This window comes from Eptatretus burgeri, chromosome 1 (assembly GCF_056783735.1).
Source record: "Eptatretus burgeri isolate ZD-2024b chromosome 1, Ebu_testis_v1, whole genome shotgun sequence".
NCBI classification, from domain to species: Eukaryota; Metazoa; Chordata; class Myxini; order Myxiniformes; family Myxinidae; genus Eptatretus; species Eptatretus burgeri.
Genome location: NC_140961.1, coordinates 148,270,960 through 148,293,553, shown reverse-complemented (window position 1 = coordinate 148,293,553; position 22,594 = coordinate 148,270,960). Strand labels below are relative to the sequence as shown.

The 22,594-nt window shown below is 40.7% G+C and overlaps 1 protein-coding gene across 1 annotated transcript in view; it reads right to left on the bottom strand.

The window, feature by feature from the left end:
• Positions 1–800: 800 nt before the first annotated feature.
• LOC147035720 (extracellular calcium-sensing receptor-like) overlaps positions 801–22,594 on the bottom strand; it is a 31,164-nt gene continuing 9,370 nt past the window's right edge. Inside the window, exons 3-7 of the mRNA XM_085869218.1 lie at positions 20,084–20,308; positions 17,702–17,825; positions 12,037–12,423; positions 2,825–3,270; positions 801–1,019 (exon numbers count right to left, since the gene is read on the bottom strand). Coding sequence (XP_085725344.1) covers positions 801–1,019; positions 2,825–3,270; positions 12,037–12,423; positions 17,702–17,825; positions 20,084–20,308 — 1,401 coding nt within the window. The remainder of the gene's footprint in view (positions 1,020–2,824; positions 3,271–12,036; positions 12,424–17,701; positions 17,826–20,083; positions 20,309–22,594) is intronic.

Here is a 22,594-nt window from a genome sequence, read left to right as displayed (position 1 = left end):
CTATCTAGACTGTTCGCAAACTCCTCAGCTACCCTCTCATCCATGAGCTTGCAACCATCCAGCCTCAGCTGGGATGGTACCATTGTCCTTGATTTAAGTGCAACTTCAGAGTTGCCACAACAAGACTCTGGTAGTTGTTGAGGAACTGAGCAATCTGGAAGACCCTTCAGTTCTGAATCATCCTCCATCGACTATCATTGAGCACATGGTCAATCTCCTTTGCCACACCACCAGCTTGGAATAGCAAGTCCAGCAATGAGGCTCTGGGTGCTGAAACCATGAACCAGCCACCCTAAGTCCACAATATCTTGCAAATGAAGGAACTTAGTGCTATTCTGGTTCACAGTTGTACACCCATGTGGGGACCAACACACGTCTCATATCCCGCCCCATCAGTGCCAGTCGATGTAATGAAAACCCCTCAAGACTAGCAGAGTATCTCACCTGGGGCACTGATCGACCACATACTTGAGCGAGGCATATAATCCCTCCATCACAGTGAGATCACTTGCCGAAATCAAAACAGTTGTTTTGTCGTACATTGTGAAGACCCTTCAATCCCGGCCAATAATTCAGGTGAGTCAACTGAGGATACTCGAATGTGCGGTTTATTTGGGACACTCGCATGCGGAGATGTGGTGCAGGACTCGAACCAACAGTGGTCAAGACTCCGGATCACACTGAAGAATCATTCTACAAAATGCATTTATATAAAACACATTACAAGGTGGAGAAAGCAAGACAAAGAAGATACAACTTGGCAAAATGGGCTTTCCCCCTCCCTACATCCCTCAGGTGAATCAGCCATAACAGAGTTCTCCAGCCGTTTGTTGACACTCCGCACTGGAATAATCAATAGCCTGCAGAAGCGCTCTGGCAAGGACATCTTGTAACACATCGGAAAGCAAACTGTGAAGTGAAGGCAAAAGGTTTGGAGACGCAACTGCAGCAGGACGTCCACAGACACAGTTTGGCACCAGATTATGGATGGTCTTTGGCTCAGAAGAAGCTCCTCCACCCTGTGACAGGTTTTGTTTTTCGTCCTGCTGGGTGTCCATATCCATACACCATCCTCACCATTAAACCTAGTGGGGAGACGGTTTAGTCTCTGCCAACATGACCATGAAAGTGGTTAGTACAGGTTTACATGGAACCTGAAGCAAGACAGATCTGATCTGGCCTGACCTGACAATAGGCTAAATGATGGATCATTTAATTCATGAAATCACTCCAAGCTTCTAATTTAAAAACTATAGTACTTACAAAAGTGAGGTATGCAGTTATTCAACGGTATTCATAAATGAGGAATTTGATGATATCAATGAGTAAAAATAAATAAATATATATCTATATATATATATATTTTTTTTTTTTTTGAGCGCTTTATCATTATTAAACCATTTAGGCCTGTTCTAACTCAAGGCAATGTTCAGCAGACTGAAAAATATGGCAATTTAAGACCCCAGCGAGGGAGTGCAATGTGACTGAGGATGCTCCTTAAGACTCCAATGAGAGAGAGTGAGGTGTCTGAGGATGCACCTTGATAAAGGATCATGAAATAATGTGGTTAATAATCTTCAAAATGCGTGCTTAAATTCACCCAAACACCCAGTTCACATTATTGCACCACTTTGGAGTTCCCTTAGTATGCGTGTAAAATTTGGAGCTGCTTGATGTCATGGTTTTGGAATTATGGAGTAGATGGACGGACAGACAGTCTGAATCTGAAACTTCATATATCAGATCTATGTATGACCCAATGTGAGGGAAGAATTAAATTTATGACATTCATAACCCATGCCAAGAAACTATGTGACATACTAGCGTGCATGCGTTATACGGGGATATGGGCCATAACAGCAGTGGGCTATAATCATAGCGTGTTCAATTAAAGATGGTATTTTTGTTCAAAATGAATGCGTGAGTGAGACTATGTGGTCAACGAGTGCTGTTCTCGTTATACACTGTGTCATGATCTGTCATTTATTGGTGAAAGTATTTTGGATTGTAACACATTTTTGGAAACTTACAGTTTGCTCTGGTGCCCCTCAAGTTAGTTGATAAACGGTGAATCGACTGATTCAAGGCACAGCAATCCACTGTGATGCACTGGAATATAAATAAATGCATTCAACAAGAAAACATCTCATTTCCTCAAAGGCTTAAAATAAACCGATCACCAAAAAACACCAAAGGACATAAGTCAGACAAAACGATGCAACATCTTCATGAATACATAAAAATTTGAAAATACGCTTATGATTAACCATTCTTAAAACACAAAACACAAACATATGTCTTTTTTTTATCCAGAACCGACCATTTAAATGCTGAACTTTTCTGTGTCAAAATAATTGCCACAATTTTTATGCTTCGTGGAATTCTTGATTGTGCATTCTTATCAATAGCATCAATAACGCTTTTCAAAAAAAGTTGCCTCATGACCACTGGGTATAAAAACTCCCTAAGAATTAACATCATTTTGCTGTTTTCAGAGAATTGACAAATGTTATGGCACCACATCTTTGACTCCTGTGCTTTCATATGATTGCATGCCCTGACGTTGATGGTGATACACAGTTTCCGAAGCCAAAAAAAATCAAAAACCTCGGAGAAATTTATCTGCCAGCAAGATCAGTTTCACCAAATGCAGTAAATGGTACTCACAGGTAAACCAAGCAGTGATGATTGCAGGTAAACCAAGCAACGTCACAATTACAAGTCTTCAGCAATGTGCAATGGTGGAATCATGACACCAAAACCAATATATATTTTATGAAACATTTTATTTTGTTCAACCCAATAATTATTTTACACTTTTAACCAAGACCACGTAGCATTTTGGTAACATGATGCATCCAAAAAGTCCAAATGATATCGTGATAATAGTAAATATTTTTGTAATGATATTGAATGTTCCTTCTGTGCTATTGTAAGCTGGAACAAAGGCCAGGCAAACGAGTAGGCAAACAGTCATGCTGAAAGTAATGAACTTTGGTTCCTCATGAACAAAATCAAACTTCAGTGCCTTGAAAGCAAGAGCGTAGCAGGAAATGGCAAGAAAAACGAGATAGGAAAGTGAACTGACTGGCCACGCCATTGATGTCCCTCCACACTCTAAAGTTACCACATTGGTTTTGATCTCTGTGTTACGTATGAGCCTTGGCTTCCCAACTAAAGCCCAAATAAGACAAAATATGATTTGCGGCATCAGGCAAAGTATCACCATGAGTTGGTCACCAAGTGTTCCCCACTTATAAAATGAGCCACCTGTGGATAATATGAAATCAATAAAACAGACACTTACATTGTGAAAAAACCTGTGAATGGTCTGTATGGAGAAGCAATTCGTTAAAAGTACAAATCAACTTCAGTTTTAAAAATCCGGATGATACTAAAATTGTAACAATTGTAACAATTAGATGAACAAAGAAACCAAAATCTAGCAGGAACCCAATCCCAAATAAATTCCGAAATCATAAACTTGTCAAACACTTGGAATATGTCTTTCAATCCAGCCAAATCTCAAACTTTTATTAAGACTTTGAAAGGACTGTCTGACAATTCCCCCCTCCCATCTACTTTCTTCTCAATCCTCTTGAAGAAATTCAATCAATCAAACAACTGGGTATAACTGTCAGCCATGGTTTTTCTTGGGCAAACCACATTTCAAAGTTCAGCTGCCGACTGGGCATCCTCCATCATACAAAATCCTTGCTTGGCACACCTGAACTCCGATTCACCTCCAAGGCCTTCATCTGCAGCTTGATGGAATACTGCTTTCCTTTCTGGGCTGGGTCCACTGCTCCAAATCTTGCTCAGTTTGACGGCATCTGAAAGTGCTATTCTCGTTCAAAATGTTTTTCAATTTTCAATTAAAAAAATTATAACATTATTATTTTTTTATTTTTTGGATACCACTTCAAGGCCCGTGTAAGAGCTAATACACAGAAATGTATTGCGAGGTAGGAGACAACAAGGGCAGGAGAAGGAAGCACAAACTAGTGGGGAACAAAGACAATAGGATATCTGTACAAGGGAGAGGAATGGGGCAGGGTACACAGGGTAAACAAGGTGGTACTGCATGGACTTTCAGGAATGGAAAACAGGGAATATGAAGGAGGTGGGTTTGCGGTGGATTAACAATGTTAGCAAGGATCAAGATTTTGGATGGGCGAAGATTTGAGATGGTGGTGGACAGCTGTTTTGAAGACTTGGAGTGAGGAGTGTGATTGAAGAGACTTGGGAAGTTTGTTCCAGAGAAGGGAAAAAAGAGGAATGAAAGTGAAGGCAAGCAGTGATTCTTGATTTTTGCAGTTTCACCAGAAGGGGGGTTTTGGTGGCCCTTGAGCACCTTGAGGAAATATAGGGGAGACAGATCACAGACAGAGCAGGGGAGGGGGCAAGGCTGGAGAGGAGACAGTGGAATACAGAAAGACCACTGACCTTCCTCCGGTGAAATAGTGAGAGGCCCAAATATTTAACTTAATCACAGGTGATACCAATGATCCTAAAACTCTTGGTTTCCACAGCATGGTCAAGCTAGGTGTGATACAGCAGCAAGACCGAACGGGGGAGCAGTACTCCATCAGACTACGGATGAAAGCTGGTTTGCCAATATAAGTATAGTAAAACAAAAATATATGAAAGTAATATTTCCGAAACTTGGTGAACTCAGAAAGATATTATCAAAATAAATACAGCAGTGGCATATCACCCAAAGGATTTAAGCTTTATGGTTTATCGCCTGCAGGGGGCAGGGATGGCTTGCTCCGAAACTTTGTTACATTGGCAAATGCATAAATTGGTGAATGACGAAGGATGAATCTGTTATTTAATGGAGCAGGTTCTACAAGGGATGGTGGAGGAAGTTGATCTGCCTCCAAAACGTGAGTTGTTGACGAGAACGGTGAGCGAGGCAAACGATTCAGAAAGTCTGCTAGAAGAGGTTCCGCAAGTATTGTGGACCTAGCACGATAATGATGTGGGTCGCATCATTGGGCCAGCACCCCGAGTGGTCAAACTAAAACCTGGAGCGCATTGGCCAAACATACGCCAATATTGTCGCCGAAAGGAGGCGCAGGCTGGAATAGGATCAGTAATTAAATCTCTGAAAGAACAAGGGATAATTGTGGAAACTTCAAGTCCGTGTAACACACCTATATTGCCGGTTAAAAAGCCACAGAAGGATAAGTTGAGATTTGTTCAAGACCTGCGAGAGCTAAATGAGGTGATTCAACGTGTTCACCCAGTGGTACCTTGTGCAGAGGTGCTCATAAAATATATTCCCGCAAGCTCCACCCATTTCATGGTAATTGATTTATGTTCTGCATTTTACTCGGTCCCTATTGAAGATGAATCACAATTTTTGTTCGCTTTAACGTATAATGGCCACCAATATACATGGATGTCCTGCTGCAGGGCTTTGCTGATAGCCCTACATTGTTTTCGCATGTGCTGCATAAAGACTTAGATGAAGTAGTATTAAGAGGAAATTCAGTGCTGCGACAAAATGTGGACAATTTGCTAATTTGTTCCCCAAATATGGAAGCGTGTGAGATAGATACGCTACAGCTGCTCAAGGCATTGGCGAAGAAAGGCCATAAGGTAACCAGTGACAAACTGCAACTGGTGCAGGAGAAGGTTAAGTATTTGGGCACCACATTTTGCACTGGAAAATAAAGTTGGACAGGGGAAGGGTAACTTCAATTGCGGAAGTGCCCCGCCCTTGTACAAAAAAGGACACAATGCGGTTCCTAGGCATGGCAACCTACTGTGGGCAGTGGATTGTCGATTAGGCAATTCTGACTTAGGAACTGTATTGTTACGAATCTGTGCCCACCGGCGTGCGAACGACTGCTTTTCACCGAATCAAGGCCGTATGGCCACCGGATGAACAATTCAGTCGCGACTTTCCGGATCAACGCCGGAAACCAGTCACGGGTGTGTTGCAGGCACACCGCAACCTGGTCCGTATTTTACCCATGAGTCACAGGTTCGGATCGCCGAATATCGATTTACCTTAGTACGCGTGCGGGTAGATGACTGAGAGATTGTACCTCAACAAAGGCCTGCTTGGACACGAACCGCTTAAGCGTTTCGTTCCGTTCTGGGATAACCGAGCGGTGTATTATCACCAGGCCTCGTTGGACCCAATTCCATTGTTGGTTATTTAACAACCAACTATATTCCGAGTGCAATATGGCAGTTCAATTTAGGGGAAAATGACGCAACGAACAGGTTATATTCAAACAAGCACATTTATTATTACACAAACATGCACGTATACAGTAAAGCAATGGATGGGTGAAACATATGCAGTTATTGTGATGAATGGGAGACGGGACAAGACGCAAGCAAGGCAAAGAGTTACCACCGTCTATTTATTATGTACACTTATCGGCAGTTCTACTTAACGGGACACGGCGCCAAAACTTTCATACAAAGCAAAGCAAGGAAAAGACCCACTCAAAGGCGAGGGGTAGACTGGACCTCTCGGGATCTTTATGACGTGGAGCTTTGTGGACCGAAAGAGCCCCACGAGACCGTGCAGGTTACTTCCACCCTCGTGGTGCCTCGATGTGGCGACCCGCGACGTCCCGTCCCCACGGCAGCGAGCGTAGCCGCGGTTGAGCCCAGGCCTTGCCAAGCGGCCGGGTGATTCGGGCCCCAGCCGGCAACGCTTTTAGAGGAACGAACGGGTCTTGATGCTCTTCCAAAGTTGATACTCTTTGTCAGAACCCGTCCGTCCCTCAGCGATGCTCGGACTGTCCTGAAGCCCGATCACCTCAGACCGTTTGACGCTGGCTGGTGAGCTCTCTCTGGCTCTCTCCCCCTTCCACACATGAACGCGCAGCTCCGCGCAGCACAGCAGGCTTGGCCGCGCTCCCGCTCGCGTCTACTCCGCGACACTCGAACCTCTCCACCGACTGCAGGCTCCAAGCTCCAGACCTCCACGCAGCTCCTTGACCTCCCCAGACTGACTTCCACTCGCTTCTCTTCACGCTGCGTTCAGTGCGTGCTTTTATTTCCACTGCACCTCCCCCCTCCCTCCACGGCACGCGGGGGAAGAATTCACCCAAAATCAGGCCCCCACTTTACATAAACTTTGAGCCCTAGCTTGAATCGCACCTCCCCCGTCCCAAAGCGCGGGAAAGCAGGAAAGGGGGGGGGAGGGGAAATCCCATGCGTGTTATTGGAGCTTCTTCTTCCCTGATGAGCATCCATGACATAGATGTCATTCGCTGCAGAGAGGTTTGTGGTGTGGTTGTTGTTATGAAGAAGGTTGGCGTTTTGTGGTGGTCTTGAGGGTGGTGTGGTTGGGCGATTGTTGTAGTGGTGATGTGGCTGGCGTTTTGTGGTGGTCGTGAGGGTGGTGTGGTAGGGTGGTTGTGGAGAAGGTGATTCTTGCTTGGCGGGGTGGAGAAGGTGGTGAGGCGATGGCGGTTGTGGGAAAAGTGGTGAGGATGGCGTGGCTTGTTGAGATGCGGCTTTGGTTGTGGTTGTGGAAATGCGGTTGATCCAAAATAACGATAGCAAAAAAAAAACACACTACCTCAAAGATCACAGCCCAGTTAACACGAAAATTTTTGCTTTAGGCATCAGTGTGGAAATTTACCTGAACACACACTTAGCAATATAACTGATCTTGGCGATATCCTTTATCGTGTCCTGTGAATTTCCACAATGGTAACTATGTTATAGGAGATAAGAATCAGCCCAATGTTAGAATGGAACTGGAAATGGATGTGCACCAATTAAGTATGGGCTTCGACTCAGACCTTGAGCCTGAGAAGTTTTTGGATGGAGATTTTACTGAATGATTTGTTAATCAGAGGGTTTGGCATGTGATTCCATCTTTTTTGGGGCAGGTGGCATCTCTCCCTGGGTTAAGGCCCTGTCACACCTTGACGATTTAGCCAGCGTATGCCTGACATATGAAAAATTTGGCTAAAACGCTGGCACACATCGAATACTTTATGGGGAAGTTTCTATGCGTTAAGAGCATGCTGGCATACGTAGTAATACGCTGGCATACGTCGTAGTACACTGGCATTCGTCGTAGTATGCCGAGCTGTTAGACAAATTTTCCATGCTTGAAGTTTTTCGACGTATGCCAGCGTCTGACTCACATGTTCTGCATAATGCTGGCCATAAGTTGTAGGCACGTTACATGATCGTTGACGCACGTCGACAGACGTTACTTGTAAGTTACTCATAAGTCGAAACACGTCAAGGTAATGTTTAGCGTACCCGAAACTTATTTCTAACGTATGAGTAACGTGTTGTAGGCACGTTGCGCGATCGTTGACATGCATCGACACACGTTACTAGTACGTTACTCATAAGGCGAAACACGTCGCGGTAATGGTTAGCGTCAGTGTTCCAGACTCCATGGTTTTTTTTTTCTTTTTTTCTTCGGTATGACGATGATGTTAACAGTTCGATTTCTAGTGTGTTTATAATATAATATAATTAATAGGCTGCCGCTCAACGATTTAAATCAAAACCACACTAGAAATCGATGTGTGAACATCACCGTCATACCGAAGAAGAAAAGAGAAAAAGAAAAATTACCCCCTTGCGGGAGTGACGGTCATCTCTGCGAGAAATAATACCACAAGTTCTCAATGGTCAGTTATGACTGAAGACTACTGCGCAGCTCCACTGCGCAGCTCCACTGCGCAGCTCGAACTGTGCAGCTCGAACTGCGCAATTTGGTTAAAGATGACTTGGCATTTTGGCGCACGTGTACGAAATTATATTTTGAAAATAAATGCCGACGTTTACATTTCGGGTTTTGAAACTTTTGCACCTTCGGCGGAAAATGTATGAATATAATATACACGGTCAGCTGCTATGCAATGACACCATTCACTAACTTTTACCATGCCCAGTAGAGAATATGTAGCCTCCTGAAGGTAGGTCAGTTTTTGCAAACTTTGAAGTCATGTGACGTGAAAAAAGAAAGCGAATATCGAAAATCCGGCCAGAATAAATTTAGATATTGTCCCATAGATTCATATGCCACAATCAAATTCAAGATTGCTTGAGAAATGTTGGAGGAGATAGATTTTGAAATTCGTCATTTTCGCATTTTTGCCAAATTTGAAGTCACGTTACACGAAAACGAAAGTGAATATCGAAAATCCGGCCCGACCAAATTTAGATATTGTCCCATAGATTCATTTGCCACAATCAAATTCAAGATCGCTTGAGAAATGGCGGAGGAGATAGAATTTGAAAATCGTCATTTTCGCAACTTCAAAGGCCTTGTGACCTTGACCTTGACCTTCGGTGACCTTGAAAGTCATACCATCGTGTACGTCTCATCGACCTCTACCAGGATCACTAATGACCAGATATCCCGCTTCAACTTCATTGTGAACGGAAGGACGGACGGACGGACGGATCGAAGGACATCGACGCTCATATTATTAGGTCATGCTCAAAGAGATGACCTAAAAAAGAAAAACAGGGAGTCTGGAACACTGACGCTAATCATTACCTCTACGTGTTTCGACTTATGAGTGATGTACAAGTCACATCTGTCAATGATCGCGTCACGTGCCTACAACTTATGGCCAGCGTATGCGGAACGTGTGTCATATGCCGAGTATGTCGAGAAATTTTCAACATGCTGAAAATTTCTCGACGTACTCGGCATATGACGACGTATGCCAGCGTACTACGACGTATGCCAGCATGTTCTTAATGCATACAAAACTTACCCGTAACGTATTCGTCGTGTGCCAGCTTGGTTCGGCAATTTTTTCATACGTCGCCATATGCTGGCTGAAACGTCAAGGTGTGACAGCGGCTTCACACTTCGATGTCTAGTGCGGGTATGATTTGAATCGTTGAGCCGCAGCCTATGAATAGCCTATGCCACGTGATCGTCGGCGATACGCTGAGGCGCGCTATGCACAAGTTAGACTATCCTTGGGCATAGGTTATGAATGCCGACAACACGCTCAGCATTTGTTGGTAGAAGTTATCCATATGTGATTGAAACGTTCTGTGTGCGATAATAATACGTTATGCATACGTCCAACACGTTATTATACGCCCAAAACTTTTAAAAAAACATCAATAGTTCAGCGTTTTACATACATTTTGAGACCTTGTCATACGCTGGCTAAAACGTCAAGGTGTGACAGCCCCTTTAGAGAGGTGCAGTGGGAGCCTTTCGACCACCATGGAGACCATCTGGAGCTACCCCGAAGGATGGAACTCTTCCCAGGGAGCGGTCTGTCTGCGCCACAGAGCTAGGTCATCTGCCAGCCTGAATTGAGAAGATGCTTGGTTGTGATTTAATAAAACATTGTTTCTTAAAATAACATTAGGAGGGAATGTTGGAATTTGTACCTTCTTCTTATTAACTTTGTTTGTTCCAAAAACTTTTACTCACTCTCCTTCAGTAGCCAAAAATAGACTCCTGCTTGCTGTTCACAAAAGGAATTTAGAGCACTGTGTGTTGAGATAAGGATGTGGTCAGTAATCCACAAGAATGCTGTTAGCAGCATTAGGGAGTTACTTTACTTTGAGTTATCTTGCTTGTTTGACAGTTGTTGGAAGATATAAGCCAGCTGCTCTCAGCTGGTCCTGGGAAAGGGGAGGACAATTGTGAAAACAGCATTTGACAAAGATAAAACTGTGCAGAAAAGAGAGTGAATCAAATGCCCTGGTAGAGCACTCTCAGAGCTTCTTCAATTACTTAATTGGAGTTCCTGGTGTTTGCTTTCCATGTGCACGTATGGTATACAATAAAGTTTTCTCTCAAGTACATCGACGTCTTCATGCCTTAACTGCAAGTGTGACCGACGAACCGACGACAGACGGTACATGGAGAATGACAAAAATACGCATTGTGCAAAATGCAAGTGGTACTATGGAACGCCAAGACTTCCAAAACATTGTCGGCATGCCCGCTAAGTGCGACAGCAATTTCATAGGGATCGTGTGACGGCGAGCCGAGTTTTTAGTGTGCAAGCTTGGTATTATAATAGATATATATATATATATATATATATATATATATATATATATATATATATGTATATATATTTATATATATATATATATTTATATATATATATATATATATATATATATATATGTATATATATATATATATATATATTTATATATATATATATATATATATATATATATATATATATATATATATATATATATATATATATATATATATATATATATATATATATATATATATATATATATATATATATATATATATATATATATACATATATATATATATATATATATATATATATATATATATATATATATATATATATATATATATATATATATATATATATATATATATATATATATATATATATATATATATATATATATATATATATATATATATATATATATATATATATATATATATATATATATATATATATATATATATATATATATATATATATATATATATATATATATATATATATATATATATATATATATATATATATATATATATATATATATATATATATATATATATATATATATATATATATATATATATATATATATATATATATATATATATATATATATATATATATATATATATATATATATACATACATATATATATACATACATATATATATATATACATATATATATATATACATATATATATATATATATATATATATATATATATATATATATATATACATATACATATATATATATATATATATATATATATATATACATATACATATATATATATATACATATACATATACATATATATATATATATACATATACATATACATATATATATATATATACATATACATATATATATATATATACATATACATATATATATATATATATATATATATATATATATATATATATATATATATATATATTTATATATATATATATATATATATATACATACATATATATATATATATATTATCAATATTATTATAATTGTTATCAACAAAAGTCCTTTTTTTACCTGAAGGACGGTTAAGTTTGCATGCCATGCTCGCTAAGCATGAAACAGCAAATGTAATAAACACTGAGACCATTGGATCACCAATGGAGCATTTCTTGTCATCTGAAGCTTCGAAGAAGAGAAAAGAACTCAAAAGTGATCCCATGAGGGCCAGGAGGAAAAGCACAATTACACTGACGTCAGTGGTTTTGATCACCAGTTGATCTCGATAAAGAAGCACGACAATTCCAGCAATCATTATCATCATCACGCCAATCAAAACGAAGCTCGTCATAATTAATGCTGCAGGATTAGTGAATGCCAAGAAATCTTCAGGCATTTGATCGCAGCCATTTTTCTCTTCATTTGATGAAAAATATTGAGGACATGAGAAGCACTCCAAGGAATCTGGGAAACAAATTTTAAAAGTCAAATGAGAATCAATACAATGCAATTTCCACTTCAAACATGAGGTCAGGCACATGCACATTTCAAAAAGCTGTTGCACTCAGAGGTGGGTTGCATAATTTTTGCTGAAAAAAAAACAAAGAAACAATAACTTCACCACTGGTTTTGGAAATGTTGCATTTTCTGGAATCTTCTTGCACAATCTGTCACTTTTGCTTCAAAGTTGTCTTTCCAAATTGCAAATTGTTTTCATTGTTCTCCAGGATCTTCTTCTTCCTCTTTCGGCTTGCTCCCGTTAGGGGTCGCCACAGCGGACCAACTGTCTCCATTTCGCTCTATCCTCCACATCTTCCATTGACACTCCAACCACCCGCATGTCCGCCCTCACCGCATCCATGAACCTCTTCTTTGGCCTTCCTCTTCTCCTCCTGCCTGGCGGCTCCATCTTCAACATCCTTCTCCCGATATACTCCGTTTCCCTCCTGTGCACATGTCCAAACCATCTCAATCTCGCCTCTCTCACTTTGTTTCCAAACCGTCCTACCTGCGCTGTCCCTCTAATACACTCATTTCTTATCCTATCCATCCTCTTCACTCCCAACGAGAATCGCAGCATCTTTAACTCTGCCACCTCCAGCTCTGCTTCCTGTCTTTTTGTTAGCGCCACCGCCTCCAAACCATACAACATAGCTGGTCTCACTACCGTCTTGTATACTTTCCCCTTCACTCTTGCAGCTACCCTTCTGTCACAAATCACTCCTGCAACTCTTCTCCACCCACTCCATCCTGCCTGCACTCTCTTTTTCACTTCTCTCCCACACTCTCCGTTACTTTGGACAGTTGATCCCAAGTATTTAAAGCAATCCACCTTCCCCACCTCAACTCCTTGCAACTGCACCATACCACCACCCTCCCTCTCATTTACGCACATGTACTCCATCTTACTCCTACTGACTAACATTCCCCTTCTCTCCAGTGCGTACCTCCACCTCTCAAGGCTCGATTCAGCCTGCTCCCTACTCTCCCTACAGATCATGATGTCATCCGCGAACATCATGGTCCATGGAGACTCCAGTCTGATCTCGTCCGTCAACCTGTCCATCACCATTGCAAACAGGAAAGGGCTCAGAGTCGATCCTTGGTGCAATCCCACTTTAACCTTAAACCGGTCCGTCATTCCTACCGCACACCTCACCGCTGTCACACTGTCCTCATACATATCCTGCACGATCCTCACATACTTCTCCAACACTCCCGACTTCCTCATACAATACCACAACTCCTCTCTTGGCACCCTATCATAAGCTTTCTCTAAATCCACAAACACACAATGTAACTCTTTCTGGCCTTCCCTATACTTCTCCATCAACATTCTCAAAGCAAACATCGCATCAGTGGTGCTCTTTCCTGGCATAAACCCATATTGCTGCTCACAGATCATCACCTCTCCTCTCAACCGAGCTTCCACTACTCTTTCCCACAGCTTCTTGGTGTGGCTTAACAACTTTATCCCTCTGTAATTTCCACAGCTCTGCACATCACCCTTATTCTTGAAAATCGGAACCAGCACACTTAATCTCCACTCCTCTGGCATCCTCTCACTTTCCAAGACTTTATTAAACAATCTGGTTAACAACCCCACTGCCATCTCTCCTAAGCACTTCCATGCCTCCACTGGTATACCATCTGGGCCAACCGCCTTTCCACTTTTCATCTTCTTCATAGCAGTCCTCACTTCATCCTAACTGATCCACCCCACTTCCAGATTCACTATCTCCACCTCTTCCAACCTTCTCTCTCTCTCATTTTCTTCGTTCATCAGCTCCTCAAAGTACTCCATCCACCTTCTCAACACACTCTCCTCGCTCGTCAGCACATTCCCATTTGCGTCCTTTATCACCCTAACCTGCAGCACATCCTTCCCAGCTCGGTCCCTCTGTCTTGCCAATCGGTATAAATCCTTTTCCCCTTCTTTTGTATCCAACTTCTCATACAGCTCGTCATATGCCTTTTCCTTGGCCTTAGCCACCTCTCTTTTTGCTTTTCGACGCCACTCCTTGTACTCCTGCCGACTTTCTTCATCTCTCTGACTATCCCACTTCTTTTTCGCCAACCCCTTCTCCCTTATACTTTCCTGTACTTCCTCATTCCACCACCAAGTCTCCTTATCTTCCTTCCTCTGTCCAGATGTCACACCAAGTACCTTCCTAGCTATCTCCCTCACAACTTCTGCTGTCATTGCCCAATCATCCCACCCATCTTTACCACCATCCAACGCCTGTCTCACCTCCTCCCTAAATTTCATGCAACAGTCTTCCTCCTTCAGCTTCCACCATCTGGTCCTTGGTTCAGCCCTCACTCTCTTCCTCAACCTCACCTCTAAAGTCATCCTACAGACCACCAATCGATGCTGTCGAGCTACACTCTCCCCTGCCACAACCTTACAGTCACTAATCTCTTTCAGGTTGCATCTCCTACTTAAGATGTAATCCACCTGTGTGCACTTTCCTCCACTCTTGTATGTCACCCTGTGTTCCTCCTTCTTCTTGAAATACGTGTTTACCACTGCCATTTCCATTCTTTTTGCAAACTCTACCACCATTTGCCCTTCCACATTTCTCTTGTTGAGACCGTACCTCCCCATCACCTCCTCATCCTCTTTATTCCCTTCCCCAACATGTCCATTGAAATCTGCTCCAATCACCACTCTTTCATCCTTGGATACACTCTCCACCACTTCATCTAACTCACTCCAGAAATCTTCTTTATATTCCATCTCACACCCCATATGTGGGGCATATGCACTGATGACATTCATCATCACCCCTTCAATTTCCAACTTCACACTCATCACTCGGTCAGACACCCTCCTCACCTCCAATACCCTCTTGACATGATCTTCCTTCAGGATTATCCCGACACCATTTCTCCTCCCATCCACACCATGGTAGAACAGTTTGAAACCACCTCCAATGCTCCTCGCCTTACTCCCCATCCACTTGGTCTCTTGTACACACAGTATGTCCACCTTTCTTCTCTCCATCATATCAGCCAACTCTCGCCCTTTGCCAGTCATCGTCCCAACATTCAGAGTTCCAACTCTCACCTCCACACTTCTACCCTTCCCCCTCTCCCACTGCCTCCGGACTCGCCTTCCCCGTCTCCTTCTCCTTCGCCCAGCAGTAGCACAATTTCCACTGGTACCCTGCTGACCACCGGTACCGGTGGCGGTCGTTGGTAACCCGGGCCTCGACCGATCCGGTATGGAAATTAGTTTTGTTGTCCGCATAATGATTTGGCATAAGTTTTTACGCCGGATGCCCTTCCTGACGCAACCCTGGTCGCCTCTTACGACACACAGGGATATGGTACACCTATTCTAACCGGGGCATACACCGGGCCCAGCACAACTGGTGCTCATTTCGCCGACCTCGGAAGGATGGCAGGCTGAGTCAACCCCCTGGTGTTTTCGACTTGGTTTTTTATATATATATATATATATATATATATATATATATATATATATATATATATATATATATATATATATATATATATATATATATATATATATATATATATATATATATACATACATATATATATATACACATATATATACACATATATTGTACATTTCATTGTTCTCCAGGATATATATATATATATATATATATATATATATATATATATATATATATATATATATATATATATATATATATATATATATATATATATATATATATATATATATATATATACATATATACATATATACATATATATATATATATATATATATATATATATATATATATATATATATATATATATATATATATATTGAAACATGTGGAGTGTGACGAGCACTCCCTGCGATCCCCATTGGACAAAAAAGGACATGATGCGGTTCCGCGGCATGGCAAACTACTGTGGGCAGTGGATTGTCGATTATGCATTTCTGACTTAGGAACTGTATTGTTACGAATCTGCGCCCACCGGCGCGCGAACGACCGCTTTTAACCGAATCCCTGCGATCCCCATTGGACATTGGACAACATCCCTGAGGGTCATTTACCCAGTGTTTATTGTCCAATGATAGACACAATTTTGTCTATCTTGTTTGCTGGTAACGCTGATTCGTAATGGAAACGCTGGTTAGACAAAAAAGTCCCGATTGGACTCCCTGCGATCCCCATTGGACAATCCACTGCCCACAGTCTCCTCCTCCACTGTGCTTGCACTCCCTCAGAGAACCCAATGGTATGGGTGAATGCATGTGAAGGTGCTCCATTTGCGCTCCAGGGATTTGAACGCCCATCAGTATGGATGGCTGCATGCAGTGGTATGGGTGTACAAAGACGAGAAACACACGAAATGCAATTGAAAAGCACCAAATAAGCAAGCTGTGTGAAGTGAAAAAGAGCACTGCACAGCAGGCATCCTCAGGTCAATAGACCCTAAGCTTTTGCACAACCACTCATTTCTGGTCATGTGCTGGTGCTGGTGCTTGAGGTCAGAAGGTGGAGTGCTTTGTATTTCATGGTGGAAACATCAAGCAAAAAAAACGTCGACACATCATCGATGGGCGACTCTGCTACTTTTTTATTTTTACTTGCGTGTAATCTTGTGTTGTATGTATATGGGTGATAATGCGTGTGAGGTTGTTGTTGTTGGTGTTGTTGTTTTTTGTGTGTATTGGGGAATCTTCCATTCTCCAATTGACAGATTTACATGGGAAACTTCATGGAGTCATGGATGGGCTCTGTTCGACCACCTCTTCAGAATGGCAGCCTACCGAGCGTTGGCGATGCGCGTGCGCACGCGTGCGCACGCGTGCGCACACACACACACACACACACACACACACACACACACACACACACACACACACACACACACAAAACAGACCTCAACATAAGTTAAATCGATACCTGCACCCTGTGTGTAGTTTCATTTTTTTTACCAGAATAGATAAATAATGAAATTACATGTATTTTTTTTTTTTGGCCAAAGAGGTCTCAGAGGAATTCTGAATGTTATCCATTGTCCTATTGTACCTCGTGCAAACAAAAGTGGTAATTTGCGGGAAGTGGTAGTCAAATTACATATCTCATAATAAGGTGATTGCCCCAAAATAAAACTATTTAAGATCACTCATTATTTGAAGGTTTCATTGATTGAGTGATTATTTTTGACAGGAATTAGAGTGGTTTTGTTGATTACCTAAAATTTATGTTGAAAATCTTCCAGTGGATTTTATAAGTACACTGACCTGTTCCATTAGAGTATTCTCGACTTGTGCAAACAATGCAGTCAAAGCAGCAAAACGGTTCCCCTTTACGTGCAACCTTCCTCGTTCCTGGGACACATGACTCACTGCACACCGACTGTGGAACCTGGAAAACATTTCTGTTATGGTTTACAAAAAAGTATTTTTCTGTGGTATAAGGTCATCAATGCAGTGTTGGTTTATGTTTTCCGCACCTTACAAAATGAGTAACTAGAAAGGCAGTCAGTTGAGCACGTACCTCCGACAGAGTGAGCAGTTTACGCTTTGTATCCAAGTAATAGGTCGGATCTGCATCCGAACCTTAACCAAAATCTAATTGGCTTGTTCTTATCACCTGTCCAAATCATCCACCAATTTTTTTCATTATGCGTTCATATCTTCATGAAATACCATACTATGTTTCGACATTGGTGCTATAACACATTTGCAAAGTGTCACTAAAATTTCGAGTATCCGGATTCAGATCTTCAACAAATTCAGATCTTCATCCTTGTCACACACCCAATCTGCCCACCATGTTTCATTCGATTCTGTCGAAAGCGTTTTTAAATATCATGCTGTACTGTACTTTAAATTGGATTTGGCCCTGTCTCTCAGTGATGAAGAATCACTTCAAAAAACAAAAAATTCTCATATCCGGATCTGATTCGGATCTTCACCAAAATAAAATTATTTCGTCATCGTCTGAAGTAGTAAGCTGGATGGCGGTCTCTCTCAACAATGGAGCATGCTCATCCTGGATGTGTTCAGTTGTCACTAGGCTGATGACACCAAAATGCTGCTCTCTCAGAGCAACACTGATCTCGCCATCATCCCAGGTGGGATGACATTGCTCCTGCAGCTGCTTGATGTGTACATTTACAAGCTGTTCAATGATGGGCTACGTCATTGCTGGTCAGACTGGATAATGAGTGGGGAGAAGAGCTACACCAAGAGCGGGAGGATGAAAAATGTCGAACTTCTGATGATCTGTGGCTCGATCATCAAGGTGTGCAAGGAGATATGGTTGGACATCATCAAGCTGCATTTCTGAAATGCTGCATCTCCAACATCATGGACGGCACATAGGACAACATAATTTGGGAGGAGGAGGCTGCAAATGACAGTGACTGTTACGTGGACAGCGAAGGGGACTTGCTCTATCTACCCTGATTTGGACAAGGAGTTGTCTGCCATCTTCGACGAGGAAAGCATTGATGAGGATTTCATCGGTTTAACTGAAAAGCTTCATCAAACCCAAACGGCCTTTTTCAGGGCGACAAATCCATAATAAATATGTATGATACTAGTATGAATCCCTTTTCTTCCTTTCTCTAGTAACAAAAAACAAATCTTCTTGAGAGTATTAAAAAATAAGGAAGAAAATTAAAAACTTATTGGTATCCCCTCCACTCTCATCAACTTCTTGAAAATGAGAATAAGACTGTTAGACGAAAATAAGTGGACATAGGAGTAAGCTTGTTGATACCTCCATCACTTTGTTACATACAAAGTTAATGTACAACCGTATTTAGATAGAGATCAGAAAATAAAAACATCAATATATTCATTTATTTGAGGGTGAAAAACATGGGTGTGGTGAATACACCGGGAAAGTTTTTTTTTGTTTTTTGAGGGTGAAAAACAGGGATATGATTAATACACAGCAGCGGTTTATACACCGGAAAATTCAGTAATCATTTTAGGAGAGGAATGTTTCTTGACAGTTTACTCAGCAATCAAAATAGTTCCCCAGAAATCTTCTGCCTCAGGTCAAGAAATTAGCAGCCTATGAGAATTAACCTGCTCTGGAAAGAAACCTCCATCTTATTACCCTGTACCGCCCCCCCCCCCACTGAGCGAGAGACAGGGTTTTGCAATTGTGTGTGTGTGTGTGTGTGTGTGTGTGTGTGTGTGTGTGTGTGTGTGTGTGTGTGTGTGTGTGTGTGTGTGTGTGTGTGTGTGCAGGCCATAACATATTCAATGACTGAGCTTTTGTTATCAAATCTTCATTAAACCATCATTTGGAGAACATGAATATGGAGAACACAAATAAGTAAAATGGACAATTGTTTTTTTTAGTTGTTGTTTTCATCAAGTTTAGTAAGAATACAAAGCAGATGCAGATGGGCTTTGGATTTTGAGAAGCTTCGAGTCTTCTTTGAATCGGTGTTGCCTGGCCTACCCAAAATAGTTTAGCATATTAATTCTACGTTCTTGCTTGAATAACGTCGTCAAGTGTCATTTCTCATATGTAAATAAAAATGTTGCAATGTTTTTGTGCTTTTTGCCAATTATTGAGAGGATTTTATAAAATAAGTCGAATATTATTTAATCTACGTGTGCAAATCTATAACTTGTAACTTTGTAAATATGATAACTTACATTTTTATTCCCATCACTCCAAAAATATCCATCATTTTTAACAAAAAACCTCTGATCAGGTGGAGCTTTGGAATCATAGTATCCAATGGTTTTAAATATTATTTCACTCTTGGCATCTCTTTGCCAAATTATTAGGTCATAGAGTCCAGGAGGGTCACCATAATCATCAAAAAACATCTCTCCCAAATCCGTTTTAAATTTCACTTTTCGCATATAAAACAGGAGCTGAAAAAGTGAGGGGTACAAAGAAAACCATGCTATTTTATTTCCTATTTTTTTAACCATGTTGTTCACAACACATTGTTGTTTTTACCACAAAATAAAGAAACGGTAAACAAAGAACGATTAATTCTTACTTGCCATGGATGGAAATCAGATATTCTGCCACATGTCCCATTGTACAATGGACTGCCATGGGACGTACAAGTTTTGATGTCCATCAAGGCATGCGCGACAGCATGTACAGTCAGATAGGTATAATATGACAGATATAGTTTGGAAACATCTGTAAACTGTGAGTAAACATTATCTAATGATTCTTGGCCTGAGCACGATGGAAGTTCAATTTTTTCACCATCCCAGGTGCATCTGAAAACATCTTCCCACAATTCAACTACATAATCATTCAATGATTTCTCATTCCGATAAAGTGGGGTTTCTTCTCCTATTTGTTCCCCACTGATTGTCAAATATTTTCTTGTCTTGTTGATATTCAAGTAGTTTGGGTAATTTGATGTAAAATTATTGCTTTGCTTTACTGTACATATCTAAGGGTGCAAAACGTGTCGTGAAAGTTTAATTAAACAATGGTTTGATTTAGTTTACAAATTAAGGTAAAATTTACACTGTCGTACAAACGTTGCAATAAATCAAAGTGAGTACACACACTCAAATTTTTCAAAATCTGAAATAAATATTCTGAGAATAGCATGTATCATGTGAAATTCATTTTCCAGGTTACCACACCTTGCTTCATGTCAGGCTTTCAAATGAACTTTCATGTTTACAAACACATTCAGGTTGAAGATATAGTGTATAAGAGAAGGAAGACTCTTTTCAGTGAATACGATCAAACAAAGACAAAATGTCATTTGGCTCACAGCTGGAGTATTTCATTTCATAAGGGAAATAAAGTGAATGAGTGAAAAAGACAAAATGTAAGAGCCCCGTTGTTTTAGTAATATTGTTGCATGGAGTTATAGGACTAGCCCATATCTATGTACAACTACAATTGTCACCAGTCTACCAGTCGGCCATCTTTAATTTGATCACAAAATAAAGTAAGGTGCACGTGTATGTCATCATGCTCTTTTTTTCTGCAAATTTTGAACACAATTGGACAATGCATATTTGCGAAATGCTTGGGGATACAATTAAGTAACAAAATGGCCACGAGTTGGCCATTTTGGATGTGATCTCAAAAAAAAAACACCTGCATTTGCAAGCCATTTTCTTTATCTGGGTAATAAGTTTGCACAATATTGATAAATGCATGGTTGAGAATGTGTTCAACATCGAGGTTTTTTACAGCTAAAATGGCCACCAGTCTACCAGTCGGTCATCTTTGCACAGATAACAAAGTAAAGTCAAGAGGAAATGTATGCCATCGTGTGCTGTGCTTGTGCCAAGTTTGACCAAAATCGAACCATGAATATCAGATAAATGGTTGGGGACACGTGTGAGTCATAAAACAGACGCCAGTCGGCCATCTTTGATCTGATAACAAAAAAATGACATGCATATGTAAGCCATCATTTATTATCTGTGTGCAAAGTTTGAACAACATCGGTAAATGCATGTCCGAGAAATGGCTGAGCTTGTGTTCAACATAAAATTTTTCACAACTAAAATGGACATCATCTTAGATCAGATTTTGATCAAAATAACATGCATATGTAAGGCAACATTCATTGTCTGTGTGACAAGTTTAAGCAATACCGGTAAATACTTGTCCAAGAGATGGTTGAGGAACTGTTCAATATCCAGTTTTTGAAACTAAAATGGCCGCCAGTGAAACCATGTTCGATCCGATCTCAAAATAAATGACGTTCTTTTAAAGCCAACATTCATTATCTGTGTTACAAGTTCGAACAAGATCGGCAAATGCATATCTGAGAAATGGTTATGGACGTGTTGGACACCGGTGGGAGGGTTCAACAACTAAAATGGCCGCCGGTCGGCCGTCTTTGATCGCATCGTGAAACAAAATGATGTGCATATGTTTTTCACCATGTGTTGTCTTTTTGCCAAGTACGGATAAAATCGGTTCATACACATCTGAGAAGCGTGCGCACGCACACACACACACACACACACACACACACACACACACACACACACACACACACACACACACACACACACACACACACACACTAGAAAATCGAGACCAAATCCACAAGGTCTGATTTTGGACGATGTCCAATGGGGACTAAAACGCATGAAGAATGAACTCACATATTTGTTTCAAACATGTAGTTTTAGATAAAGTTTTAAGAGTGGATGAAGGTC